Source organism: Ammodytes marinus (genome assembly GCF_949987685.1).
Source record: "Ammodytes marinus genome assembly, chromosome: 20".
NCBI classification, from domain to species: Eukaryota; Metazoa; Chordata; class Actinopteri; order Uranoscopiformes; family Ammodytidae; genus Ammodytes; species Ammodytes marinus.
The window spans coordinates 7,196,730-7,210,058 of NC_137224.1; the positions used below are offsets into that span (position 1 = coordinate 7,196,730).

A 13,329-nucleotide genomic window follows, 5' to 3' on the forward strand; every position below is an offset into this window, starting at 1 on the left:
CGCTTAGTCATTTTCCCCTGGGATATTACAGTCAGCTGTTGATTCAGAAAAAATGGTTATTTGAGCTCAGCGTAGAGGAGGTAATGAGAGAAGCTCTTTGAGGGGGGGGGGGGGCACAGGTTGGTGTGGGGGCCCTTTATAGAGAAAGTAATGAAACATATTGTATAATGATAGCAGCAGGAGTGACACTGTGGCACAAAAAAACACAGTCCTTTTATGAGACCTCTGCAGCAAATGTGTAATCTCTAATAATTTGCAAAGTGGAGCAATTTTCACCTTGTCTCCTGTTTTTCTCCTCTTTGAATGAAAAACATCTCGGATTAACCACACGGCATTCAAGGGTTATCCCAAAATGAAGAGCCAGTCGCCATGGTAACAGCAGCAGGTGGAAATGCGGCCAGGCAGGCAGCCAGGGTGAGAATAGAGTATCAGTCAGGGCTGAGAGGCAGACCAGGCAACTTGCTACGTGTCTTGAAACAACAACAAAAAACAAAGAAGTGGCTCTGGGTGGTGCTGGATTCACTATACAGTGTCAGTGTCAATTATTGACAGTGTCAACATTGCCATGCGGTCAGAGGAATGCCTGACGTGTGTGTGTGTGTGTGTGTGTGTGTGTGTGTGTGTGTGTGTGTGTGTGTGTGTGTGTGTGTGTGTGTGTGTGTGTGTAAAAGAAAGAGAGAGAGAGAGAGAGCATGTCTCGTGACGTGAAGGATGTGATCCTTTGTTTTGCCTTGATACATAGATGGAGAGGTGGAGAGAAGTCACACCAGTCGGAGTGCTGTGGGTGTGAAGATGTGGCAGACACCTGAACAAGACTCTCCCATTCTTAAACAGGTAACTCATAACACCTCATGTATCTTTTCTTTATATATATATTGAGCTCAGGACAAACCTGGAGGTAACAATACAGTGGTAGAATATTATGATGGATACCAGCGGGTCTGTGTGAGTGTATTATACGTCTGCCTGGATACTGGGGCGAAATTGAGTCTTCTAATCCTAGTGTTGTGCTTATATTATGCTTTCTGATGCGTGGGCTCGTGTATCCAATTTCTAAACCATGATGGATTTAGTGTTTAGCTTGGTGGGACACTCATAATATTGGATAAAACCAGGGCCTCATTTATCAACACTGTGTAGAGAAAGGTCTAAAATTCACTCCTACAGAGAAAAATGTTGAATGCAGAAAAACAAGTTATTATTTTTCATTTGCACTTCATTTAGCTTCCTTTTTTTTGCTCGCTTCTTACACATTCTCAACCCCTCAGTTACGTGACATTGCAGTCCAAATGCCAATAAATAAGGACTTCCTTTGAAAGCCTTCCTTTCAAAAGCCGAGGAAAATTAAACTCACCTATGCAGGAGCAGGCCAATGGGTCAAAGCTGAAAAGCATTTCAGATATGTGGAATTTAACCTGTATTTATATAAAATGAAAGATAATCTTTGGAACTTGAGAGAGAGATAAAGCTTTTTGAATTGAATTGAATTGAGAGGAATCAAAGAGTAACTATAGCAGGTCAAATTCTTGATAAGCAGCGTCTTATCAGAATGCAGAAAAAAAGTGATGATTCATCAACAAAAAGGAGGCTGATGTCAGACTGCTTTGCCTTGTTATTGACCATTGTCGTCACGGATGGGCAAAGTTGACCCAAGGCAATGCAAAGGGAGACATTTTGTACAGATGATGTGTACTTGTTGCCTTATACAAGATTTAACATATATAGTTCTTTCATCAATGGGTTTGAAAATACATTATATATGTAAATATGAGTTTGATCATAATTTAAAAAATAAATCAGTCTAGCCTATATGAAGAAGTACTGTTGTAGCCTACTGTCCTCCCAGTTTAGTCTCTTTGGTGAGAAGTATTTTCTTGACAGGCAGAAGGTGTTTTGCAAAATAATAGTCAAAGCTTGTTGACATTGTGTAAAAAAAAGAAGAAGAAGAAAAAAAAAAAGTTAGTAGGCCTACAGATAGAAATTCCATGGGTTCAAATTGATAAATTAGTGATCAATAGACAGGGAGGGATGACACATCATAAACCTGTTAGCGACAGGGACGTATCTGCATTTCTCCAGCCTACTTCAGACTACTCCATCCTTGCATAGCGTCAGACCTCTCTCGCCCGAGGACCAGCTTCTTTGCTTTTTGTTTGGCCTCTCAGTTTCTATTGAGGATAGAGGAGTCTCATTGTGATTCTGTGAGGGATAAGTCATGCTGTGTGCTGGCTCTGCCTGCTGCTGCTTCTGCTTCCATTGCCACTGGGCGCATCCACTGTGTCAAGCATGGGGGGAGTCATCTGACTAAAGAACAAACAGCAAAAGCCCTGCAGAAACAGCTGACCCGCTGTTGAAATGGAGTATTAAAGAGATGTCATATTGTCAATATCTCAAACCGTATTAAGTGAGGTTATGCTCCATTTTTCTGCATTTGCCACTTGAGAACTGCAGCTCAAATTGACAGGACGAATGTACAGCGTATGTGTTGATTAATGACAAAATGATTATCAAATTAAGATCCCATTGGATGGGATTTCCAATGCATAATTAAAGATATTCATCCCATACAATCTCTTTTTCTCCACATGCTGTAGGGGCCAGAAAAACAAAGCTCCCCTGCTTATGAAGGGGACAGGCCTGTAGGCTGGCAGGCTCTGAGGAGAGGCTGGAATAGCGGCAGGGTGTCGGCTTTCCCTCGAGGCAGTCAGTCCACTGGGACTCACTGGGACCCCGACATGAAGACCTCCCCTCTGATGAAAACAACTAGCAAACCACACACAACAAACAACACAGAAACATACAAGTCACACACTCCTTTGCATAGGGTGAGCAGTGTTCAGCCTGTAAGGGCAACGGCCCCACTGTGCACAACAAACAGCAGCAGCTCACAGCCCTCCTCATCACGCATACAGACAAGCTCTGCCGTGACTACAATGGTCCCTCAGAACATAGCCACATTCTCCTCCATCACCATCTCCTCCAGAAAAGTCAGCAGATCTTCCAGTTCTCCACCGTCCGACACAGGCAGACACTCCCGGGAATCCCCTTCTCCACCTCCCTTACTAGGCCACCACCAGTCCATTAGGGACCCTGACTCCAGGCAGGTCACAGTGCAGAGGAAAGCCACCATAGTCAAAGTGACGGAGCAGCGGATGACGTCCAGCACTGTCCCCAATAGCACTGAAGCGGCGACTAGTAGTGTGAATGCTTTGGACACGGTGGTCCACAGAAGAAAGGCCACTATCATCAAAGTGACAGAGCACAGCGAGAGCTACAGGCCAGCAAAAGTAGGACACCCGCAGAACAGACACAGCTACACAGAGGGCCTGTACTGTAAGGAAAACAACTCGTGGGGTCAACACATTGCAGCGCCTTCATATCAACATCTGGATACCACGAAGAGGCCAAGCTCTGCCCTGGTGGCACCAAATAAATCCACTTCCGGGCCAGAGAAAAATGGAGGCTCGCTACACAGATCCACTCTGAGTCTGTTTGTGAGCACTCCTCCCACCACCCCTGGCATGATAGCAGCGCCGGCCGCTCCCTCAGAGGTTTGTTTGAGGGCTGCTGTTGGACGGAGATGGGACAGACCGCAGAGCTGCCATGGCAATGTGTTCGGACACACCGAGCCGAGCAGGGCCAACGTGACACAACCGGTTGCCAGGAAATGGAGCTATGGGCTCCCTCCGCAAGAGACCAATATCAACCCCAACGTGAACCCCGACAGTGGATTCATCAGGCCGCTAACAGCAGCAGCAACGACAGGGGCAGGTCAGCTGGTGGCAGACACCCTGAAGACAAACGGAGGCGGCGAGCCAGAAAGATTGCCCCCAGAGAACCCAGGGAGGAGAGGGTCGCTATCTCTCATCAAGGCCCCCGGTAGGTTTCTCTCTATCTCTCTCTCTCTCTCTCTCTCTCTCTCTCTCTCTCTCTCTCTCTCTCTCTCTCTCTCTCTCTCTGTCCCACTCCTGACAGTAGCTTCTTTTTCAGCACACACAGAGGGCTCCCTTTTGTCTCTGATCTCCATTTTTCAAAGGAACTGCAGTGTGTCTAAATATACGCTGCTTTCCTTTTGTGGCCTGTTTTGTGTGTACTATAGCTTGAAGTTATTTCACACACACTTCAGTGTTCTGGGTGCCCGAACTCTCAGGTTTGTTATCGTTGTCTAGTCTTGCGCCTTTGGTGTCTTATTGATACTAGGCATAATCAGATTGTATTGAGGTGATTCCTTTAATAGGCCTGCAGTTGCAATTATCGTTCATGCCAGATATCTTTGCTGATGTCAAATAGCGTTGCTTAGTTTCAGAAGCAGCACACACTGACGCCTTCTCATTTTTACCTTCTTTCATTTTTCCCATGCACCTCTTTGCATGTATACTCAGTTTGCACTGCAGTCACCCTTTTCGCAGGTAGCACAGGGGAAATACAAAGCTGCTTTATATTTAAAGGTGAAGTAAGCGGTTCATTTATGTTAATATAAGTGTTAAATCGCTCTTTATTAATACAGTGATCACTTACATAATGTGCGCGTTTCATAAAGCCGATCTCTCAATCAGCTGCTTTGCATGTAATCGGCAAATAAACGTATTGGAGTATCCCGAAATTTTTATCCAATCAGAAGAGAGAACGCTACAAACCAACACCCGTCTCACTCATACCTAATATACTGTATACACTCCATGGTCTCACTGCCTGTGCACGCCAGAGCAACAGATGGGTGAATGTGTATGCGCCTACAATGGCGGAGCAGGTAAAAATCCTTCCCAATGTCTGTTTTGATGGTTTTTATCATGTTTTATCACACTTATGGATCTGAGATGATGCTAGATAGCTCGCTGCTTGAAGACCGCAATGCATTAATATGGTGACGTAGGGACGAGCGAGGGGACTGCTAACTGCAGTAACTGACAGGAAGTTAGCTAAAAGAACCATTCCGCTTACAGCACCTTTAACTTACAAATAGAAGTGTGGTGTTGACCTTTTTTGCCCAACTCTTTACTAGAAAGAGAATCAATGTATTTCTCAAAATGTCAAATCTTATTGTTTTTAGATTATGGTAAACCGACAATAAAGTGTTATGTGGAAAAGTCCAAGTTTTGAGTCCACATACTTTGGGAAAGTGCACATCAAGATGCAAGTTTTTCCAATGCTTTAGCTGAACAATCAAATATGCAAGATGTGGGGGCATGCAAGGCCGGGCTGTTGCTGGCCCATTTATTTTTTTATTGCTCCTGGCTTAAAAAAAAATTGGACTTGAATGTTTTTTGGCATTAATTCTGAAGTCAAGTCTGCAGGCGGACCAATTTCAAGTCCTCATTTTCTATGGGAATAAAGTCGGAGAGCTAGTTTAAAATGTGCAATTGGAAGTAAGTAAAGACAAAATCCCCCAACGTTACAGAAAATACTGTTTGATTATGATGATTAAAATGGCAAAGAAACAGTCATCTCAAGCTATTGTTTGGGAATGCTTATTATTCAAGTGAATTTAGTCAAATGAGAGGGGAGTTCTGCTGCTGCTGTGAAAGCCCGCTCCTTTATTCACGATGGCTTTTCTCTGTGCAAAATTATGAATTATTCCTCAAGCACATTCATTAACAGTGCCATCAATTAATTACTAAGAATTGAGGCAACATCATTCAAAATTCAGTGTTTGATACAGTCAACCTCCAAGTGAGGCAGGCCATTGTGCAATTGTGTTCAAATCTGCCTGTAGTGCACTGCAGATAAGTGCTAGCTCAATATCAGTCAGCGTTGCTTTTTACTGACGCCTGAGTTACATCACAGTCCTCTTACATTTCAGATCCCCACTCACGTCAGTCTCCAGAGGAAGTGCTTGCCCTCAATGCGGCTCTAGTCATAGCGAACATCAAACTCCAAAACCAGCTTAGTAAGACGAAAACACCAAATGGCAATTCTGGGACCGACTCCACTGCTTCGCCCCGGGGAAATACTGGTATTATGACTTCTCCCTTCCTCTCATATGTTACTATAAGTCCTCACCTTACACAATGTTGGTCCTTGTTACAATAAGCCAAAAGTGTGGTAAGCTCAACACTTGTGTTTTCCGAGCTCCATCCTTGATTCTAATCGATACAGAAACTCCTTGGTTATAACATACTGTGCCTATTTGATTCATGCCAAGAAAGTTATATGTCCCGGCAGGCCCAGAGGGGCTATTGAGCAACTGTGCGTTGCACTCAGGTATGAGAAGCCAAGCCAGGTGTGAATGAAAAGCAAACACTTTTCACTTTCTCTGCCTTGGTGGTGACAGATGACGGGGAATGTATGAAGCCACGTCCAGCTCAAAATCCAATCCAGCGCCACAGCCACAGCCAGCCTAATGTTGCATTTGTTCCGCCGAGCCTTCAGCTTGAAAGGTCGCCCGAAACTATTTCTCTTCGGGTGAGTTTTTAAAGTTGGGGATTGAATTCTCCTAAATAAGAATGTAAAGCAAATGGATGCTTTGATTTTGGTAAGATTGGTGTGACCCTCTTAGAACAATGCAATGGTTACTTGTAGCATAAGTTTGTTTGTTGCAGCCATGTTTAACCAAAGAACATGGCTGGCACATTTTCATTTAAGAGGCAGCAGAGCTAAAACTATCCGTTTAACTAAGATATAAAAGATATAGAAAAGTTTGAAAAATAACATATTTCTTGTAGCAAAAAAGTATAGAGTAATAAAAAAAGATATACTCAATGTCAAAAAAAAGTGAATGCCACAATTGTACTGTCTTTGGAGTTTTCATGGGATGCCCCTGGGTGGTTGGAAGTTGAAATGGGGAGGGTTACAGTTTGGGCTTAAATGTTTTGTCCTCAAGATCAATATGTTTGTGATCTTGGCAGGATGCACTGCAGAGGTCCAGACCAGGCTTCATCAGTCGTTCCCAGGGCAGAGTGCGCGAGCTGGGGCTAAGGGCACAGGAGAGGAGGGAGCTAGTGAGCCTGGTTGACCCACAGTCTGATGCTACTCTCAGGCAAGAGAGAAGAGTCCACAATGGTTGTTCTACCTCTCTGAACGGTACTGTATGCCAGCATGCAGCAGCAGCAGCAGCAGCATCCACCCTCACCTCTTTCATCCACTGCACTGCCCCATTGTTCCATTGCAGCTGCAGTGGCTCTCTGCCACATGACCAATCACAAACATACAGACACAGAACAAAGAGCTAGAGTGCGGGGAGAGAGCTTTCAGCCAATATGGGTTGTTTTTCAAGGCTCATACATTATACTATATTCAGGTTCATTATTTATTTATTTATTTACTCAATGGGGCTGTTAAATCCACCTGAATTCTCTATTGAAAACTGAAGACCAAATCAGCAGTAGTTTTAGACAGGGTGATCTACCATAACTACTTAATGACCGGCATACACTTACTAAAGGAATACTACTAACGTTCTGTCATTATAACAACGCTATTATGATATAATAAGTTAGGTTTTTCTTCTCCCAGTCTTCCCTCAGTCTTCCCTTGGCCCAGCTGTCCTGTTAATCCTTACCCTACATTTTCCCATGCTAGGATGAACCGATTTCTAAAATGTTTGCACATGTATACTACATAGCATCTCAGAGTTCAATACACCTTCATATTTCCACCTGTGAAGTAGGTCTTTAAGAACTGGAATCAATTTTCAGAAAATTGTATAAAAAAGCTGAATGAATACATGCAATAAGAAATAAAATGGACAAAGACATTGACAAAGATGATGTAGATGTAACACAATGTATCATGAGATGGATCACATAACAGGCCCTTGTTTGAAATCCATAGTATAGTATACATTGTGCTCCTCTATGGAGTAACAAGGTGTCAGTGGAAATATTTTTTCTGTGACCTTCAAATGTCATTAAGCTTTCTTTGGTCTGATGAGACTTTCATTCTGTTTGCCAGGCTTCACAGTGAACAGTAAAGAATTTGGAGAAGTGTGACGGAGATTGTGTAGCTCTCTCTGCCCTCTACTGGCTCAAACAGGGAAATACAGTAGTGGTTCGAAAAGACTGGTTTAAATGTCACATTCCCTATGGTGTTTTCATCAGGGATCACCAAACGTGATGAACTGGATTACAGTGTTATGGGAACTCCAAGTTCTTGCATGATGTCGAGACAAAATTCTAGTTCATAAAAATGTCTTGAGGGAGCGGAATTCATGTCCTTCTTCAGAAATGGCCTTGTTTGTTTATTCCGGAGATTATGTAACATAGGTGGCCTTCAGTCTCTCAAACATTAGAAAGGGCTACAGAAATGAACCACCATCCTGTTCAGCCTTCAACTCAATCAGCACTGCGTGTGTGTGTGTGTGTGTTTCCAGATAACCTTTTCAAACTCCGAGATAGAGCCATTACTGGGAAAGAGGCGCAGCACAGATATAAGCGGTGAGTTCCATCTCAATCTCTATCTTGGCTCCCTGTCAGATATGCTTTTCCTCCGTTGTTGGCATATTCATCTTTACTGCCCCGTATTTCTTCTGCATGTGAAATGCGGTGTGTGTATATGGGTGACATCTCCGTAATGCTGCTGCTCTTGTTTCTCTGGCAAGACCTTTGCTGCAATTATATTTTTTCCCATTGCTTGCCTCACTTGTTTATTTCCCTTCCCTGACAGATCCACCCATTGATTAGAGAGAAATGTTAGACTGTGGTGTTAGACTGGGGATTTTTTGTTGTTGTTGATAGAATATACTCTAGTGTAGATAGACAGTAAGAAGTGATGTATGGAAAGTTTACTGTTATATATGTACTTTTTGTCACTATATTTGGAAATACTCACCCCTAAACTGCCATTTGTCGTCACCAGCAACTATAAAATACCCCAAAACATGTCATTTTGTTACAGTACGCCCGCAGAGGTAAAGAGGAAAAAAGAGAACGAGAAGAAGAGAGAGGTGTGTTTGAGCAACAGACAGCGAGTGGAACTTTTCAAAAAGGTAAACCCATACTTTTTTTTCAGTCAAACCCACAGTATTTGTTATTTTTGTCCTTGTGAAGAGCCCACATTTTAAAAATTGTCAAATATGTCAGATTGAACTCTGGGAGATGTATGTATAGAATAATGCAAAAAAAGACAGTACAATGCATCCCTTTGATGGAATGGTGCAGCCATAAAAAACATGGAGTGGTTTTAATATGGAACTGTACGAACATCAAATAGTTTAAATAAATAGCTGATACACAATAAACTGTTTATGATACTGACAGACAGCGTAGAATAAGATGATTTTCTGACATTAACACTACGTAAGGGGGAAAGAAATGCATATCGAGGGATTAATATTGTAAAAATGTAATAAAAATTGTATTTCCCTGAAGTAATTAGTAATGAATATGTGTGCAGAAATGATGCACTAAATCATCAAATCCCTGGGAATGTGAAGTAATGCAAACAGCCTTATAGCAGCAGCCTGCCACTGTGTTAACAAGTACTTGACCGAGTAACTGAACAGATCATTAATCGTGTATATGTCCCACATGCAATTGAGCAAGTAATAACACACCTTTCTCCTACAAGCTCAATTAATCCTCGCAAAGGGTGAGGCATTTTGCGGTAATGGTCGACACTAAATGGCCGTGGTAATAATGAAGCATTTTCCTTTCATCACCGCCCCGCAGTGTCGCTGTTGAAAAAGAATGGCTTGAAATCGCTCGCAGACTACACTATGGTGAAATGGTGATGAGTGGGACTCAAGAGGTAGACAGGATAGTTGTGCAAAAATATGAGCAATCCAAATTTATATGACTGGATTTTTCTTCTGTTGAGGCAGGCTTATTTATTCGGTCTCATAGTGCTATAATGTTGTGATTTTGTGTTCATTAGTTGGGATCAAGGACTCATTCGAGAGGTGATCTTTGATTCTGTGCTGCTGTACTGTCTGTTTGTATGCAACTCTGGAACAAAACATCAAATAGATGGCAAAGATGAAGGGGAGAAAACACACACAATATATATGTTTATTTAGATAATTAGGTTCTGCTTTTTTCTAAAAGGAGTCACATTATATTGAATATTGAAGCTGCTGAAGGGTTTTTCCTGAGTTCATCTTTGCTTTCAGAACAATGAGTGTATTGTTCCACAAGAGGTCGCTGCTGCCACACTTTTGTTATTGTCATGCCTTTCTCCCCTGGTGCATGATTAGAAAAGCTGATGTCAACAAAACTACCATTTCAGAGCGTTTTCAACATGTACATTTGGTGTTATTGTTATTTTTATTTTATTTTTTATAATTATAACCCTTTACATAATTAAATTTTGATTTTTTGCTAGAGGAATGTAAGTTGCAGCCTCCCCTTTGCCTCATTATGGGGAGAGAAAAACTGTGAACAGTCTCATTGTGCCGAGTGTATGAGGCCCGTGTTCCCCAGTGAAACAAAAGGCCCTTCAGTGGCAGAGCCAGCTATACAGTGCAGTAGTGCCACCATTCAGCTGAGTCGCAGACAGAGCGTGTGCTGCCCACACACAGCTGCTCCACCCACACTGCTGCGGTGGCAGATAACGTGGGGGGAACAGGGGGCGTGATGCCAGGGATCCAACAGGTCCTGAAAAGTGTGTGTGTGTGTGGGGGGGGGGGGTATCAGGGCTTCATTCCTGGATTGTTTGACTCCCAACCTGAACCTTTAAAGCTACAGTGCGTAACTTTTTCATATACAGTGAATGAATGTCGGTTACATTCAAGCCAACGCCAAATGAGTTTACACAAAGTTGATTAAGCCGATCAGCTCCACAAAACTCTCTCTGTATTTCTCAGTATGGCATCGTTTACAAACTAGTGTCGACCCTCCCCACACTGGCGCAGGAGCTCAGAAAAATCCCAAGATGCAATGCACGAAATGTCAGTTGTTCATTCTACAGCCACAAAAAAACCTGGACGAACAGCAGAATGTATCATATTCATGCGCGTTATCCGAAGGCTTACCTCATGTAGATGGTCCGATTGTGTTTTTATAATTCTTCAGAATCCCTCATGGGGTTGACATAAAAGTTACGCACTATACCTTTTTGGGGAATGTTTGTGTTTGTGTGTTAGTCTGGATTGGATGTATAGCCATCAATCTGCCATGAATGTTTTAGTTCAGCCATCTGAGTATTTTTTTTTTCTTGTTGCAGAAACTGTTGGATCAGATTCTTCAAAGGAGCAACAGCTGAACGACTGACAGCAGATGAAAATGATGACATCACAAAGTGTGTCGCATTGTATAACAGAGTGACATCACCCCTTTGACAGTACTAAATGTGAACTGTAATATCAGTGTTAGTCATGGTATAACTTTAGCTGTCCTCTGGCCCCTGTTTATTGGCTTTACATTCGAGTTACAGCTTCACATCTGTTTTTGTGAAAAAGAATGAATGGCAATCTCAAACTCAGAAGGTCATTTGACATAATTTACCACTATTTTAAAGGTTTTTCCAGAACCCCTCACAGACTCTTTTGCCCATCTGGATAAGAGAATACCATATATTCTGATGCACAACAATAAAAACTTTTAACCTTTTTCCCTTATTTGCGACTTTACTGTATTTCCTAATCCAACAGTAGATGGTTAGAGAAAGTGACAGAACGTTAACACAGATACAACTGATGATAAAACTTAGTGATTTTGTTAATGTGTCCTACATATATAGAAAAAAGAAACCTTTGGAACAGCTTAAATGTGTATTTCTTATACTCTGCAGTGGTATGGATGGATTGGATATATGTGATGCACTTGGACAGATGAGTACAAAGATCCAGGAAATCCTATCAGAAGAGGTAATGTTAAATGACCTTCTGGAATTATCTGAAAGATTGCCACAGATTGGTCTTTTTGAGAAAACACTTTTCTGAGGAACTCACTGTCCTGCAGCTGCCTCTTGTGGTATGCAAATACAAATGAAGATGTTCAAAATGAATGTTCCTGGACGTCATCACGTCTCAAACTCATGCTCTGGTTGTAATCAAATCCACTGACCGATCCTTTTGATGTAACATCTGACGCACTGTAATGCACGCTCTTTTATCAGCATTATCTTGTTTTCACTTGATTGCAAATTTGCCTCTTTTCTTTTTTTCCGCAATACTACTCCACATAATGTGATGCAGAGTAGCTTCTCGCTGCACAATAACGCACTGATGTCCTCACGCAGCCACTTTTCACATGACCTCATGTGATGTGGAGCAGAGATGTAAGACATAATCACTCATTATGCTTTACAGTCCCATCCAGAGAACAGTGTTCGGTCAACGTTCTCATTATCATGCAACCCGATGAGTAGAAAAGCAGCCCTGAAGTGGGCTATATGGCTGCCATCAGTCAGTGCCAGCTCTTAGCTGTAAGATTGGAGGAATGTGACCTCCCCTTCTCACTGGGGAAATGCCCTGTTAATGGACAGTGCCGATTTTGAATGGGGCTTTTGTCTCATGATAGAGCGGGGCCTGCCATCGCGGATTTAGATTTGTGTGTTTTGATCCAAAGTGCATTGTGGCTCCGGAAGAGCTGCATGCTCCACAACATGATGGAGCTGGGCACAAACCAAATGTGAGATGTGTGAACATTTTATTTTTGTAATTATAGACAACAGAGCAGACTCTCACTTCATTACCCCTGAATTGTTATTTCAACCCGTTGGCCTTAAGGTTGGAGCTGTTCATAGTCCGGCTGTTTCATCCATCTAAATTTGCACCAATGTCTCAAAGAAGACATATTTTTTTAAACAGCATTGCTTGACAGTGCACGTTCGAGTGTGTGTGTGTGTGTGTGTGTGTTTGTGTTTGGATTAGTAGGAGATAACTAAACGCAACATTTTTTGGTAGGTAATTGTTTCCTTCTCTCTTAAATGAGTCATTTTACACTGTGAACCATTACTGCTGCTGGAATTGAATGTGTTGTTTCCTCTATTCAACTTTGCAAAATGTTTCAGTCTGCACATGTATCACAAGAAACATATTGAATTATTTATACCAAAACTATGTGTATTTTATATTTGAATTGAATTATTTTTTGACTGGTTGTGTTTTGTATATCTTGTTTCATTTTATTCCAAGCATGTAAAGTATAAAAAGTTTCCTCCAATCACTTGTGAAAGAGAGAAGTATAGTTTTTTTCCCCTCAAACTGCATCCACACAGTAACAACAGAGTGAATGACTTCCATAAAGCTGGGATTTATTATTGAACACTATCTGTCCTAGTACACTAACAGAAACTCCTTTTTTATGGGCTGCTCCTCTCTCTGCACCTTATCATCTCCCCCCGAGCGTCCCCTGGTGCTTCAAAAAAGAGCAAAAGATCAGCTCGTCTTTGTAACAATCCTATACAGCCCAACCCTGAGTTGCAACAAAATCAGCATGCAGAGCAATACTC

At 42.2% G+C, this 13,329-nt stretch overlaps 1 protein-coding gene across 1 annotated transcript; it reads left to right on the top strand.

Moving 5' to 3' along the window:
* Positions 1-369: 369 nt before the first annotated feature.
* On the top strand, positions 370-12,550 carry cUnh10orf90 (chromosome Un C10orf90 homolog; the record flags this gene model as incomplete). Its single annotated transcript, XM_080049722.1, has 9 exons — positions 370-454; positions 743-834; positions 2,595-3,879; positions 5,801-5,953; positions 6,272-6,402; positions 6,846-7,020; positions 8,309-8,372; positions 8,833-8,923; positions 11,098-12,550. 9 exons carry the CDS (start codon positions 370-372, stop codon positions 11,134-11,136), a joined length of 2,115 nt encoding a protein of 704 aa, XP_079905848.1. The 3' UTR covers positions 11,137-12,550.
* Between the last annotated feature and the right edge of the window lie 779 nt (positions 12,551-13,329).